This window comes from Myxocyprinus asiaticus, chromosome 25 (genome assembly GCF_019703515.2).
Source record: "Myxocyprinus asiaticus isolate MX2 ecotype Aquarium Trade chromosome 25, UBuf_Myxa_2, whole genome shotgun sequence".
Taxonomy (NCBI): domain Eukaryota; kingdom Metazoa; phylum Chordata; class Actinopteri; order Cypriniformes; family Catostomidae; genus Myxocyprinus; species Myxocyprinus asiaticus.
In genome coordinates this window covers 25117102-25133943 of record NC_059368.1, presented here as the reverse complement: position 1 = coordinate 25133943, position 16842 = coordinate 25117102, and the positions used below count along the sequence as shown (strand labels likewise).

Sequence of the window (16842 nt, the reverse complement as noted above, 5' to 3'; positions counted from 1 at the left end):
ATGGCCACAGGTGTATAAAATGAAGCACCTAGGCATGCAGACTGCTTCTACAAACATTTGTGAAAGAATGGGCCACTCTCAGGAGCTCAGTGAATTCCAGCATGGTACTGTGATAGGATGCCACCTGTGCAACAAGTCCAGTCGTGAAATTTCCTCGCTATCAAATATTCCACAGTCAAATGTCAGTGGTATTATAACAACGTGGAAGTGATTGGGAATGACAGCAACTCAGCCACGAAGTGGTAGGCCACGTAAAATGACAGAGCGGGGTCAGCGGTTGCTGAGGCGCATAGTGCGCAGAGGTCGCCAACTTTCTGCAGAGTCAGGCGCTACAGACCTCCAAAGTTCATGTGGCCTTCAGATTAGCTCAAGAACAGTGCGTAGAGAGCTTCATGGAATGGGTTTCCATGGCCGAGCAGCTGCATCCAAGCCATACATCACCAAGTGCAATGCAAAGCGTCGGATGCAGTGGTGTAAAGCACGACGCCACTGGACTCTAGAGCAGTGGAGACGCGTTGTCTGGAGTGACGAATCATGCTTCTCCATCTGGCAATCTGATGGACGAGTCTGGGTTTGGCGGTTGCCAGGAGAACGGTACTTGTCTGACTGCATTGTGCCAACTGTGAAGTTTGGTGGAGGGGGATTATGGTGTGGGGTTGTTTTTCAGGAGCTGGGCTTGGCCCCTTAGTTCCAGTGAAAGGAACTCTTAATGCTTCAGCATACCAAGAGATTTTGGACAATTCCATGCTCCCAACTTTGTGGGAACAGTTTGGGGATGGCCCCTTCCTGTTCCAACATGACTGCGCACCAGTGCACAAAGCAAGGTCCATAAAGACATGGATAAGCGAGTTTGGTGTGGAAGAACTTGACTGGCCTGCACAGAGTCCTGACCTCAACCTGATAGAGCACCTTTGGGATGAATTAGAGTGAAGACTGCGAGCCAGGCCTTCTCGTCCAACATCAGTGTCTGACCTCACAAATGCGCTTCTGGAAGAATGGTCAAAAATTCCCATAAACACACTCCTAAACCTTGTGGAAAGCCTTCCCAGAAGAGCTGAATCTGTTATAGCTGCAAAGGGTGGGCCGACATCATATTAAACCCTATTGATTAAGAATGGGATGTCACTTAAGTTCATATGCATCTAAAGGCAAATGAGCGAATACTTTTGGCAATATAGTGTATATATAAATACTTTTAATTTTTATGATTATCTATCTATCTATCTATCTATCTATCTATATACACTATATTGCCAAAAGTATTCGCTCATCTGCCTTTAGACACATATGAACTTAAGTGACATCCCATTCTTAATCCATAGGGTTTAATATGACGTCGGCCCACCCTTTGCAGCTATAACAGCTTCAACTCTTCTGGGAAGACTTTCCACAAGGTTTAGGAGTGTGTTTATGGGAATTTTTGACCATTCTTCCAGAAGCGCATTTGTGAGGTCAGACACTGATGTTGGACGAGAAGGCCTGGCTCGCAGTCTTCGCTCTAATTCATCCCAAAGGTGCTCTATCGGGTTGAGGTCAGGACTCTGTGCAGGCCAGTCAAGTTCTTCCACACCAAACTCGCTCATCCATGTCTTTATGGACCTTGCTTTGTGCACTGGTGCGCAGTCATGTTGGAACAGGAAGGGGCCATCCCCAAACTGTTCCCACAAAGTTGGGAGCATGGAATTGTCCAAAATCTCTTGGTATGCTGAAGCATTCAGATTTCCTTTCACTGGAACTAAAGGGCCAAGCCTAGCTCCTGAAAAACAACCCCACACCATAATCCCCCTCCACCAAACTTCACAGTTGGCACAATGCAGTCAGACAAGTACCGTTCTCCTGGCAACCGCCAAACCCAGACTCGTCCATCAGATTGCCAGATGGAGAAGGGTGATTCGTCACTCCAGAGAACGCGTCTCCACTGCTCTAGAGTCCAGTGGCGGCGTGCTTTACACCACTGCATCCGACGCTTTGCATTGCACTTGGTGATGTATGGCTTGGATGCAGCTGCTCAGCCATGGAAACCCATTCCACGAAGCTCTCTACGCACTGTTCTTGAGCTAATCTGAAGGCCACATGAACTTTGGAGGTCTGTAGCGATTGACTCTGCAGAAAGTTGGCGACCTCTGTGCACTATGCGCCTTGGCATCCGCTGACCCCTCTCTGTCATTTTACGTGGCCTACCACTTCGTGGCTGAGTTGCTGTCATTCCCAATCGCTTCCACTTTGTTATAATACCACTGACAGTTGACTGTGGAATATTTAGTAGCGAGGAAATTTCACGACTGGACTTGTTACACAGGTGGCATCCTATCACAGTACCACGCTGGAATTCACTGAGCTCCTGAGAGCGGCCCATTCTTTCACAAATGTTTGTAGAAGCGGTCTGCATGCCTAGGTGCTTCATTTTATACACCTGTGGCCATGGAAGTGATTGGAACACCTGAATTCAATTATTTGGATGGGTGAGCGAATACTTTTGGCAATATAGTGTATATATATATATATATATATATATATATATATATATATATATATATATATATATACAATCATAAAGATTAAAAATTAAGAGTGCGGCACTCTAGGGTACAGGGATCCAGCTTTGTGACCCCTGACCTTTCCGAAGTTGAGTAGCCCTGATGTACTGTGTCATACTGTGCTTATTCCACACTTTTACATCCCTTACTATTTCCCTCAGAGAACTTGATAGTTTGAATAACATGAGTTAGTTATAGATTAGTTTCCCTTGGCATAAGCCCCGTCCTACAGTTCAGCATCAGGATTCTCGCTCGAACCATCAGAACCTGCCGGAAGGCTATGACGGCAGGTGGTGTTGGGGTGGCGGTGGGTGAAGCAACTCGACATACGAGAAATGAGACACAGCTGTGGGACCTTAAAAGGCATAGGCTAGATCAGGGGTTTTCAACATTTTAGGACATGCGCCCCCCCCCCCCCCGCCCCCTACTTTTGTCTAATTTCATTTGCGCTCCCCCCCCCCCCCCCCCCCAAAAAGTAATGCATACGAACATCATTAACATATTACTTAAATGTGTACCGTGCATAACCTTAGTTACATTGAAACATTAAATATATAAACAGTTTACTGAATTCAATGTGACAGCTGAGCCTGTTTCTGAGAGCACATCATGCCAGTCCGTGGTTCAATACCTGACACAGCTAACCGTAAATCATTTTCCACTGTCAATAAGCATGAGCGGTACTTGTTTTTGATGTAAGTAAATACTGAAAATGTGGCTTCGCAGAGCCAAGTTGAGGCAAAAGGCAAAAGTACATCAATTGCAAGTCTCGCACTGACAGCCAGAATTCTGACAGTGTGGTTGAGTCAAACAGTGCTTTCAGAGTGCTGTCACTTGAAAGGTGCAGAAGGGCATCCTGCTGATCTGATGATAGTAGCCAAGTTGAATATGTAAAGATCGCCTGATTAGCTGGGGGAATAATCAGATTGCCCCCTCTAGTGGATGACTAAAGATTTGCTAGTTAACATTCGCAGCTGTTTCACTCGAGTGTATGCCTCTGAATTAACAGGTGCTCGCGCCCCCTTTAACAGGTGCTGGCACCCCACTAGGGGGTTGAAAACCCCTATGCTAGATAATGATTGGATGAGATTCCGGAATTGAATGAATGAATGAATGATGTAATGCTACAACGAGTCCTCTGTGAGAATTATCACTAAGGCTTCCATTTCTCTCAGAGAACTCGATAGTATGAATAACATGAGTTAGTTATAGATTAATTTCCCTTGGCGTAAGCCCTGTCCTATGGTTCAGCGTCAGGATTCTCGCTCGAATCATCAGGACCTGCCGGAAGGTGATGACGGCAGGGTAGAGGAGCTACCCCCAAAAGGAAATTAGAACATAATTAAAACTCATGTCCCCCCAAAAGGAAATTAAAACGTATTAAAAACTTGTCACCCCAAAAGGAAAACTAAACTAATACAACCAGGTCTCAGGTGAAGGAACCTGAAAGAAGAAGAAATATTAGTAATACCATGAATATAACCTTATATGACTAGAATGTAATGTGCCATACCATAATGAAAGATGACTAGCTTTGTGAAATGGCATAGCTTCCGATGTGTCTGTGCTAATGGACTGCCCATGGAATGGGTGGCATTGGTTGCGATGTGTCTGTGAAACAATCTGCCCATGAAATTGGCACAATGCTTGCGATGTGTCTGTGAAACAGACTGCCCATGAAATGGGTGGCATTGCCTAGTGATGCGTTTATGAAATGCAATGTGTCTGTGAAACAGACTGCCCATGGAATGGGCGACAATGCTTGCGATGTGTCTGTGAAACAGTCTGCCCATGAAATGGGCGCAATGCTTACGATATGTCTGTGAAACAGACTGCCCATGAAATGGGTGGCATTGCCTAGTGATGCGTTTCTGAAATGCAATGTGTCTGTGAAACAGATTGCCCATCAAATGGATAGCAATGCTTGCAATGCATTTATGCAAACTACTGCCTGTGGAATGATTGGAAATGCTTGCAATGTGTCTCAGCAAACAGTGCACCCATGCAAAGTTGTACCAAGCTGTAATATGCAGAATACATAAATGTAGATTGTTAAAGACGATCATATAATTTTGACATTATTAGGGCAGTTTAAACAACAATGCAAATACCTATACTTGTACATTGAAATGTCCGCTTATTAAAAGGAAAAACATGAGAAAACTGCAATACATGATTGGTATATCCCATTTGATTTAAAATATTCTGACTGACATGCTTTGCTAAGATTCCTAATTCAGTTATGTTGATGTGCAGTTGCCTACCGCTATATGTCAGTAGGCAAGCAACAATGATTGATCCTTCTGTTTAAGAGAGAACGCGATAGTAAACGTTCTTACAAATCATGCAAGATATGGTGTTAATGTGAGAAAGGGCATCTACAATGAAAGCATCAGCAGGAAATATTATAAATCGAAGAAACAGCAGTGACAATCCTGCAACAGCAAAATAGCCAATGGACTATAATACTAACGAAATACGAGTCAAACATATGTAACCATACCTGAACTGAAGAAAGATTATAATCAGACCACATGCACTTAAGTATTATTCATATTTCAAAGTGCATGAATACTCAATCCTGATTGCCCAATGCAAGAATATAGTAGGGAATGCAAAAACCATCAATAACATATGCAACATGACCCTGACTTTGCATATCTGTGGAACAACATGAAGATCGGTGAGCACCGACTACTCTTGTAAAAGTTAACATTGACATTGCTGCTTGAAAAGTGATTACAGGATGCAGTATGAATAATCTAATGGATGGTGAATAGTGAAAAAAAAAAAAAATTCTCCCCTTTTCTCCCCAATTTGAATGCACTCTAGGTCCTCGTGGTGGTATAGTGACTAGCCTCAGTCCGGGTGGCGGAGGATGAATCTCAGTTGCCTCAGCGTCTGAGACCATCAATCTGCACATCTTATCACGTGGCTTGTTGAGCGCATTACCGTGGAGACATAGCGCGAATGGAGGCCCACGCTATTCTCTGCGGCATCCATGCGAGAACCACACATTATGGCGACCACAAGGAGGTTACCCCATGTGACTCTACCCTCCCTAGCAACCGGGCCAATTTGGTTGCTTAGGAGACCTGGCTGGGGTCACTCAGCATGCCCTGGATTCGAACTTGCGACTCCAGGGGTGGTAGTCAGCGTCAGTACTCACTGAGCTACCCAGGCCCCCAGTGAAACATTAACAACAGAAATGCCTGAAACCCTAATGCCAACTATGGATAAGAATATTGTTCCCCCAAAAGAATATATTGCTTGAAAGTGAATACAAGTGAATGTGAAGTTGAAAGTGAATGCGTGTTTTGCTCACATGCGAGACACAGCTGTGGGACCTTATAAGGCATAGACTAGATAATGATTGGATGAGATTCCAGAATTTAATAAATGAATGACGCAATGCAACTACGAATCCTCTGCGAGAATTATCACTTAGGCTTCCATATACAAAACCATATCCAAATCCAGGCCAGGCCATGGAAATTCATTCAGACTCCCAACCACTTTTGTCCTCTCCCAACTGACTCCATTGACCATGTGTATCCATGCTTATACACAGATACAAGCAGTGGTTGACTGTTAGTTTTAGTGACATGGTTACATGAAAAGGTTCTTTTAACTCTAAAAAGCTGGAAAGGAACCACTCAGACATATTATTTTTGACTGTACATGCAAACACAAATTGTAGTTTCTTAATCATGAACATTGTCATGTTGGACCAAGCAATTGGTTTAACCATGATGGTTAAGCTAACCAATTAGAGTCTGTAACCACCATAGACAATGATGGTCCCACAACAATATTCAGATCAGTGTTCAAATCAAATGGGTTTTTTAGTGGTTGATTAGAGTTGTTATTGCGAGTGTACTGTGTTCCATTCACTAGAAGTTGTGGTTTGAAATTGTATGTTTAACACCTCCAATTGCTTCTCTTAGAATGAACAAGCATGTGTCTCAGATTTAAGAGTTAGCATGGGGTTAGAATAAAGGGATAGTACACTCAAAAAATAGGAATTTTCTCATCATTTACTCACCCTAATGCTATCCCAGATGTATTTGACTTTTTTCTTATGCAGAACAGAAATGAAGATTTTAGAAGAATATTTTAATGTTATTGGTCCTCACAATACATGTGAATGGTGACCAGAACTCAGACAGTCCAAAAATCACATAAAGGCAGCATAAAAGAAATCCATTCAACTTTAGTTGTTAAATCCATGTCTTTAGAAGTGATATGATAGGTGTGGGTGAGACACAGATAAATATTTAAGTCCTTTTTTACTATAAATCTGAATATTTATATAGCTTCAGAAGATATGGATTTAACCACAGGAGTCTTTTGATTATTTTAATGCTGCCTTTATGTCCTTTTTGGACCTTCTGAGTTCTGGTCACCATTCATTTGCATTGTATGGACCTACAGAGCTGAGATATTCTTCTAAAAATCTTAATTTGTGTTCTGCAGAATTAAAAAGGTCATACACATCTTGGATGGCATGGGTGTGAGTAAATGATGAGATAATTTTCATTTTTGCGGGAACTATCCCTTTAAAGATTGCTGCTTTAAAATGAAGCTGGAGAAAAAGTTAAGTTTAGGATTGAATTCAGTTAGCCTGGGCATAATATTTACCATGTTAAAGGCACTATGGAGACTCTAAAACACTGTAAAATACTGTACTTTTTTTTAAGCTACTTAGTCTTGAGGATAATCTGATATATTACTGCCATATTCTCAGAGGTTTATTGCTCTAAGGATGGAAGCTAAGTATTTCAGTGTTTGGTTTAAAGGTGAAATATAGTGATATGCTGTCTAGAGATTCAAATTTACAATGGCTGTTTTGTGCGCTTTCTCTATACTGTATATTCTTGGTTACTTGTTTTGATATAATTCAAGATAAACAGCAAAGCGGCTGGAGCATGAACCATCTATTTCTCACACAAACTTCTCAAGTATTTATGTATATTCTGGACACTGTACTCTGTTGCATCAGTACACAAAATAAGTGCATGGTACATCTGAGATGAAGCCAGGATAAGAGCATATGAATATCATACAGTATACTAAAGTCACTCAGTAATATTGAATTGAGTACTGTTTATAAAGGGATAGTTCACACAAAAATAATTTTCTCATCATTTACTCAACCTCATGCCATCCCAGATGTTTATGACTTTCTTTCTTCTGCAGAAAACAAACAAAGATTTTTAAAATTATTTCTCAGCTCTGTAGGTCCATACAATGCAAGTGAATGGTGGTAAGAACTTTTAAGCTCCAAAAAGCACATAAAGGCAGCATAAAAGTAACCCAGACAACTCCAGTGGTTCAGTCCACATCTTCAGAAGCAATATGATAGGTGTGGGTGAGAAACAGATCAATATGTAAGCCATTTTTTTTAAACTATAAATCCCACTTTAGCTTTTCACTTCTTTTGTTTTTAGCGATTCGCATTCTTCATGCATATCGCCACGTACTGAGCAGGGAGGAGAATTTATAGTAAAAAAGACTTAAATATTGATCTGTTTCTTACCCACACCTATCATATATCTTCAGAAGATATGGATTAAACAACTGGAGTCATATGGATAGCTTTTATGATGCCTGTATGTTCTTTTTGGAGCATCAAAGTTCTGGCCACAATTCACTTGCAATGAATGGACCAACAGAGTTGAGATATTCTTCTAAAAATCTTCGTTTGTGTTCAGCAGATGAAAGAAAGCCATACGCATCTGGGATGTCATGAGGGTAAGTAAATGATGAGAATATTTTCATTTTTGGGTGAACTATCCCTTTAAGTGAATACCAGCTGCTTTTTAAACAAAACCTTATTGTATTTTTCTTTCAGCGATAGAGCTTAGGTTCGTACCTGATCCTCCAATCCTAAACATCACTGAAAAGACTCTCAAAATCAATGCTTCAGATACACTGGAGATCACTTGCAGGTAACAGTTCTGTCTTTGATTCAAATTGAGGTTCTTTGTTGCTCTAAACAGAGACTATTTTATTTCTCTCTCTCTCTCTCTCTCTCTCTCTCTCTCTGTGCTGAGGATTTTTGCATTTGCGAGAAGGGCAAGGGACACTGTCAATTCAATTTCTAATTGTAAAATCAGAAAGCAGTGAAAATAGATATAAACAGTGAAAGTGTTGCAGTTCACTCTGCTGAAGGTCTTGTCTACCTGCTATTCAGAGGTCGCCAGATCCTGGAGTGGTCTACACCTCACAACCGAACCCGTTCCGAAACCCGGCTCACCATATCCGACTGTAGTGGTGAAGGACTTTTCTGTAGCACATTAACCCTCACCAAGGCAGTAGCCAATGAGACGGGAGAGTACCGCTGCTTCTACAAAAACCTGCCAATAGAGGATGGGAAGACTTCAAAAGCGGTTTATGTCTTTGTACAAGGTATATTTTTCATGAATACTTATTGTGAATATTTTGTTTTACATATTAAATAGATTAGTTTGAAAACAAAACATGTGTATTGAAAGAGAGTGGAAGAGAGAGTTGGGAGTTTTACAAAAATATTCATAGCATACTTCCTTTGTTATCATTCAGAATAACCGAAAAAATTTTAATGACCCCTTTATTTTCAGCCTCCACGTTTTACTTTCAAATACAATATTTCATATAAGCTATAGACTCCTCCCCTGCCTAGACAGACAAAATATAGGAAATTGCTGGGTTGTTTTGAGAGTTGGTTAATGTAAGTGTTGTTGTGTGAACTTGCACTCCACTCCATACCTATGAGAATTAGTTTAATCTAAGCAAAACATGCCCTTTGCAGATTACCGCACACCATTTGTCCGAATGGCTCAAGATTATGATGTGGTGTTCATCCGGGAGGGAGAACAGGTGGTCATTCCCTGTCTAATATCTGTGGAGGACCTAAACGTTACACTTTACACAGTGAGTATATGCACACATATATTCTCCTATCCTAGATGCACTCTCTCCTTTCACAAATATACACACTTCCACCACAGTAAGCACAAATGTATACACACAGACATCATACAGTACATTATCCTAAATATGGTCTAGGTATACATAATACCATAAACCATACTGTTGATAGCACACTAGCTTGATGAGTTCTCTTTATAGTGTCTACGTACTTTCTTTTGAAACAGAAAGTTGGGGTGGGACATGTAAAAGGGCTTGTCCCCTTTTTTAAATAGCTAATAAGCTACAGTTTATGTTACAGCCATGAGCATGATTTGTTGCTTGCTATTGTTAGTCAGAAGTAGGTGGTATAGGGAGGGACATTCTCATTATGGAGATCATTATATTTGGAAAAAATGTGTGAGTGCAAGATGAGTCATCAATAGTTTTGGTTTGATTTCCAAGAAAAGAAATACTGTATTTTTAAAATGCGTACAGTATATTTACTACAAGTAAATTTTGTCAACTTGTAGGACAACACTAACATGACATGGACCAAAAGCCATAAAACTTTAAATATGGAAAAGGCATTTTCAAATTTTCCAAACATAATGTTCCATTCACTTTGTTTTCAACCATAAAGTTAATGAAACAAACTTTTACCAGCTTAGATAACAAATTGTCTTACTGTCTTGTGCAAAAGACATTGTTCGAAACAGTTGTGTCCTAAAGTCCTAAAAACCAATATGATATGTAGTATACATATCTTTGAACGAGTTCTCTGTATCAGCAAAGATCGGCATTAATCATAGAAACTACAGAATGTGTCAAAATGTATTATTTATAAGCTACTCAAGTGTCTCAGTAACACACTCATCAAAATTTGTTTATTTGTGATTCTTACTGGTGATACATTTTAAAAAGTGGTGACCACCAACTGTTACATTAAGGAACTATTTCTGATTTCTGATCTGATCTAATCCTTAAAATTATTATTATTATTATTATTATTATTATTATTATTATTATTATTATCATTTTTGTGTGTGTAACCTAATGTATTAAGGTTGATTCAGTGATGTTGAATAATATTTTTGACCTTAACAAAACCAGCTGATTAAATGTTACCACATGAACACATTTTTTAGGTTAAAATCTTTTCAGTGCATCATAATTGTGAGTTTATGGTGTTTACTTTTAACAGAAGTATCCAGTAAAAGAACTAGCCACTGATGGGAAAGAGGTCATCTGGGATAGCAAGAGGGGCTTCATCCTCCCTAGTCATGTAGTCAGTTATGCTGGTGTGGTCTACTGTGAAACCATTATTCAAAACGAGACCTATCAGTCCTCACCTTACATTGTGGCTGTTGTTGGTAAGCCAGATTTGAGAACCCTGAATTGTGCATGAATCAACATTTGTATACTGTATACTTGTAAACTATGTGTTTTTGTATATTGTTCTATACTATGAAATTTTCATCTGGGCAGGTGAATTATATATGAAGTTCCATAAACAATATGAACATGTGTTATGCATCTGACTTAAAATTCTTGTTTATTTCAACTTTATGAACATGTTAGAAACTGATAAAAGCTTTCTATTTTAGAAGAGATGAGATTGCATGTTTCACAAATTATTTGTTGAGACTATTGAATACTCTGGTGTGAGATCAGCTGCCCTGGTCTCAAGAGAACAGTGCTCCACCCGGCACGTCGCTTACACCCCTTCCCTCTTCCGCAGGATACAAGATCTATGACCTCACCCTGAGTCCAGCTCATGAGAGGCTGACGGTGGGGGAGAGGCTAGTGCTCAACTGCACAGCTCACACGGAACTCAATGTGGGAATCGACTTTCAGTGGACCTTCCCTCATGCGAAGGTCAGGAACTTAAAATTCATCATCAGCCAATCTCTTGTGTGATTGCTGATATTTGCCCATTAAGTTACCCTCACATTTATGTTGTCCTTAAGCAGTGGCGGGCCATGCATTTAAAGTCTAGGCCTTCAGTGTGATTCATGCCATAAAGAAAACACAGTTTCACAATGAATAAGACACCCTATCACTTTGGGCATCATACATTATGTCGCAGCTAACTAGTAATACCAATTGACATTTTAAAAACACGTCCACACAAGAAAGCCAGAACTTGAAATGACACTTAATGCTCAAGCAAGCCTAATTTTAATTGCTGCATGACTGTTTGTGAAATGAACGTCTCCCGAACAGACATTCAAAAATCATAATTTTTCATATGAATCTACCAAGGAGATCTGTAATACCTGGAAAAATCTATCTAATAATATTTGCAATTTAAATGTTGCATGCAGAACATCTCGTATTTTTAAATCCATAAGGATCTCTTTCTCAACGGCAATACCAGCAGTAATGACAGTCGACTCATCAAAATCTCGCGCTCTTCGCTTTCAAATTACGACACTTAAAGTGTGATTGCGACTCTCAAGGCTAGCTAGAAGGCCTCGACCAGGACATATGCTAAAGATAACACCCACCAAGAACAAATAAATCAATCTGATTGGCTGATGAATCTGACAATCTGACTTTAGTTGCCCATTCATTTACACTGTTGAGGAATTCTGAAGAAATTCTGAAGGCCTGACGGGGTGGAGCTCAAACTCACGCGCTGCTTCGGGCATGCGATTTGTGAAACAGTTGTCAAACTTTGCTTGTAAGCATCAAGGAACAGATTCTGACTGGATAAACTTTAAATTTTTCTCTATTTGTTTGTAGATTAATTAAGAGTGGAAATCGATTAAAAATACATAGGCAAAAAGGTGATTGAGAAATATTTATTTATTTGGCATGTTAGGCCAGCAGAGAAGGCTTTGCTGGCCCTGAGAATTCACCACTGTCCTTAAGATAGTTTAAGCATAACATCAATTCAATTTAATTAAATAAGAATCAATTCAATTCAGTTTAGGTGCTTTTTATGTATATTGGCTTTCAACAGAATACAAATTATTTACATATTTTATGACAAAAGTTTAAGACTTAAATTGAACAAACAATGACAAATTCAAAATAAACAAACAATCCTCCTACCCCACCCAACCTGGCCAATGCAGGTTGATTTAGTCATATTAAATAATATTTTTTGTCATGATTAAAACCAACTAGTATAGATGTCTCCACGTGAAGCACATTTTTAGGTTACCCGACAATTTTTTTTTTTAGTTGCATTTCATCAAATATAATTTTATCAGAAAGGTGAAGACCAAATATGTCTATGTATACTTTCCTTTTTATTAAAACACTGTTACCTTAATTTTGTTGATTGCAATTCCATAAAAAACATTATGCAACTCTCTCCCCTTACAGAGAAGTGTGAACAGCACAACACAACGGTCACGTTATGACACCAAATCCTACAAGAAGAAGCTGTGGAACTCTTTAGAACTGTCCAATACCCTCATTGTACAGAATGTGTCCATAAATGACACAGGAGAGTATATATGCACAGCCTCCAGTGGTCAGATGCAGAAGGCTGCCCGTGCCTCCCTCATTGTCTATGGTACGACCCTAATTTCATAGTCTTTAGGAATAACCTCAACTTCAACAAATGAGCAGCATCGAGCATTATATATTTTAAAGGGGTGATGACATGAGGAATAGTGGTGGTAATTTTGATTCATTTCAGTGACTTGATTCTTTTGATTCAGTTCAACAAAAAGATTTGTTCATATTCATTCATTAATTTGTTCATTGACCATTTCTTCAAGTTACACCTTTGTGCCTGTAGATGGCACCAAATGACCATCTTTTAAGTAATTGCATAGAACCAAAAGCTGTCATTCACAACCAGAACAAGTCTAATTATCCATTATTAAAGTTTGAGTGTCTACAAATCTATTAAGAGACTTCAGCACTGCAGAGTGTTTAAGTATCATAAGCATTTCCCCACAAATTACAAGAAAGCATATCTATCATACTGTGTGAACTGCTGAGCCTGACTATTTTTCAAGCTATACTAAAAAGACAACAATACTAGCCTGAAGAATAATTATGAGTTCCAATAATGTTCGTATGTCATTGTAATGAGTGGTCATCACTCACTTTTATTCATAATCCATCCGGCCCCTTTTCTTGTTGAACCAGACTGACGAACTGAACATACGACATGCAGCTCCTCCTCTCATTCAGCCTGTCAACAGATCATTGTTCATCAACGAGATTAATTTAATTAGTTCATGTACGAGGTTAGAACTATGAACGAACGACATGACCAATGAGTTCATTCAAGGGGTGTATTCGTTCAGTGTGTCAAACCAATGATATACTCCTTCACAGCTCGCTCTGAAATGCCATTGGCTTGCGCTAAAATCAGTCTTCAAAAGCATCACAAATGGAATTTGCATGTCTACAAATGTATGAAGACACTTTAAGACTAGAGTTTAAACAATAACTCTTTCACCACAAATGGCAGGTCTTATTTTCCCTATATTTTGTCAAATGCTGGACAGAGAAAGAGAAACAGAGTAAAAGTTCAAGAAAAGCCTAATAATATCTTACACTGTGCATCAAACACAACATTTCCATCTGTAATTCATGTTATTTTAACTGTATGTCTTTAGTCATTATTCCACATTCATAAATTGGGGATTATGTTGTGTATACAGTTAAAGTCAAAAGTTTAAATACACCTTAGCCAAATACATTTAAGCTCAGTTTTTTTTTTTTTTTTTTTTTTACAATTCCTGACATTTAATCGTAGAAAACATTCCCTGTCTTAGGTCAGTTAGGATCACTACTTTATTTTAAGAATGTGAAATATCAGAATAATCGTAGAGAGAATGATTTATTCCAGCTTTTATTTCTTTCATCACATTCCCAGTGGGTCAGAAGTTTACATACACTTTGTTAGTATTTGGTAGCATTGCCTTTAAATTGTTTAACTTGGGTCAAACGTTTTGGGTAGCCTTCCACAAGTTTCTCACAATAAGTTGCTGGAAATTTGGCCCATTCCTCCAGACAGAACTGGTGTAACTGAGTCAGGTTTGTAGGCTTCCTCGTTCTCACTTGCTTTTTCAGTTCTGCCCACAAATTTTGTATCGGACTGAGGTCAGGGCTTTGTGATGGCCACTCCAATACCTTAACTTCGTTGTCGTTAAGCCATTGTGCCACAACTTTGGAGGTATGCTTGGGTTCAATGTCCATTTGGAAGACCCATTTGCGACCGAGCTTTAACTTCCTGGCTGATGTCTTAAGATGTTGCTTCAATATATACACATAATTTTCCTTCCTCATGATGCCATCTATTTTGTGAAGTGCACCAGTCCCTCCTGCAGCAAAGCACCCCTACAACATGATCCTGCAACCCCCATGCTTCACAGTTGGGATGGTGTTCTTCGGCTTGCAAGTCTCACCCTTTTTCCTTCAAACATAATGATGGTCATTTTGGCCAAACAGTTAAATTTTTGTTTCATCAGACCAGAGGACATTTCTCCAAAAAGTAAGATCTTTGTCCCCATGTGCACTTGAAAACTGTAGTCTGGCTTTTTTATGGCGGTTTTGGAGCAGTGGCTTCTTCCTTGCCGAGCAGCCTTTCAGGTTATGTCGATACAGGACTCGTTTTACTGTGGATATAGATACTTGTCTACCTGTTTCCTCCAGAATCTTCACAAGGTCCTTTGCTGTTGTTCTGGGATTGATTGCACTTTTTGCACCAAACTACGTTCATCTCTAGGAGACAGAATGCGTCTCCTTCCTGAGCGATATGATGGCTGCGTGGTCCCATTGTGTACAGATGAACGTGGTACCTTCAGGCATTTGGAAATTACTCTCAAGGATAAACCAGACTTGTGGAGGTCCAGAATTGTTTTCTTTTGAGGTCTTGGCTGATTTCTTTTGATTTTCCTATGAGGCACTGAGTTTGAAGGTAGGCCTTAAAATACATCCACAGGTACACCTCTAATTCAGTACTCCTCCTATCAGAAGCTAGTTGGCTAATTGCCTAAAGGCTTGACATCATTTTCTGGAATTTTCCAAGCTGCTTAAAGGCACAGTTAACTTAATGTATGTAAACTTTTGACACACTGGAATTGTGATATAGTCAATTAAAAGTGAAACAATCTGTCTGTAAACAGTTGTTGGAAAAATTACTCATGTCATGCACAAATTAGATGTCCTAAATGACTTGTCAAAACTATAGTTTGCTAATATGAAATCTGTGGTGTGGTTAAAAAATTAGTTTTATTGACTTCAACCTAAGTGTATGTAAACATCTGACTTCAACTGTAGCTATAAACTTGTCTTAGTGCATTTCTCCCCATTCACTCCTGTTGAACGTGATTGACTCGAACTGAATGAACGACATGCCTCCTCTCTTTCAGTCATTCAGCGGATCATCATTCACGAATGAGATGAATGAGTCGTTCATTTTGTTCGCCAATGAGTTTACCAGTACATTTAGTTTGTTCATGAACGACACCTCTCATCTCCTTCAGACTCAAATGTCTGACTAGAACTCGTTCATTGATGGGACATATTCATTCAGCAGGTCAAACCAATGATATGCTCCTTCACAGCCCGCACTCGAATGATATTGGCTAGTGCTATAGTTAGTCTTTACAGGCATGAAAAGCAGTAGAGCTCATTGGCTTTGAAAGAGTCAGTGAATGGAGGTGAACGAGATTGATTCTTTCACTTAAAAGATTCATTCAAAAAGACTGATTCGTTCATGAATGAAACCACTAATGAGGAATAAAATTTTCCTTGATCTTTTAACATAGAAGAGGTCATTGTACTATGAAAACATACAGTTTCAGATCTCAAAACTTCCTCCCCACTGCAAAAAGAGCATTTGTTGAAACCAAGCTGCCAAAACGACTCATTCTCTGCTTCCTCCACATTGTGATCATGCCATACTGTGTTATACAGTACATTTGCATCTGACCGCCTCTACAATAACACATCAACACCTACCTTACCTTATCAGTTCCGTTGCCCCACCCAGTAGTGTCGAGCTGTGAAATGACATGTCAGTCAAGAGCAGAGAGCCAATAATAACAGTGGGTGTTTACTGTCAAGTCTTGAAGGAGAAGCAGCACCAAAACTGAGTGTTTCTTACAGAGGTTAAGAATGAGGGTGGACAATGTTCATGTTTTACAAATATATGATATTTAAACTGTGTATAATATGTTTTTGTGCAAAATACTTTTTTTTTACATTGTATTAATAGTATGCACTAACTTTTTTTGATATTTCAGAGAAGCCATTTATAGCACTGAATGATCAGTTGTTGCAGACTGTGGAGGCAACTGCTGGCCAGGAAGAGGCAAAAATCCTTGTTAAATACTATGCCTATCCAGAGCCCTCTGTCAAGTGGTAAGTGGTCAGCAGAAATAGTGTGTGATTTTGCATAAGAGGTGAAGTATTTTGGGCGCCTTGGGTATGCTTA

At 39.4% G+C, this 16842-nt stretch overlaps 1 protein-coding gene across 1 annotated transcript in view; it reads left to right on the top strand.

The window, feature by feature from the left end:
- The window catches only part of LOC127415736 (vascular endothelial growth factor receptor 2), a 52559-nt gene that overhangs the window by 14087 nt on the left and 21630 nt on the right, over positions 1–16842 (top strand). The window contains exons 2-8 of the mRNA XM_051654601.1: positions 8392–8488; positions 8734–8948; positions 9331–9452; positions 10633–10801; positions 11170–11306; positions 12765–12957; positions 16652–16769. Of these exons, the coding sequence (XP_051510561.1) occupies positions 8392–8488; positions 8734–8948; positions 9331–9452; positions 10633–10801; positions 11170–11306; positions 12765–12957; positions 16652–16769 (1051 nt within the window). The remainder of the gene's footprint in view (positions 1–8391; positions 8489–8733; positions 8949–9330; positions 9453–10632; positions 10802–11169; positions 11307–12764; positions 12958–16651; positions 16770–16842) is intronic.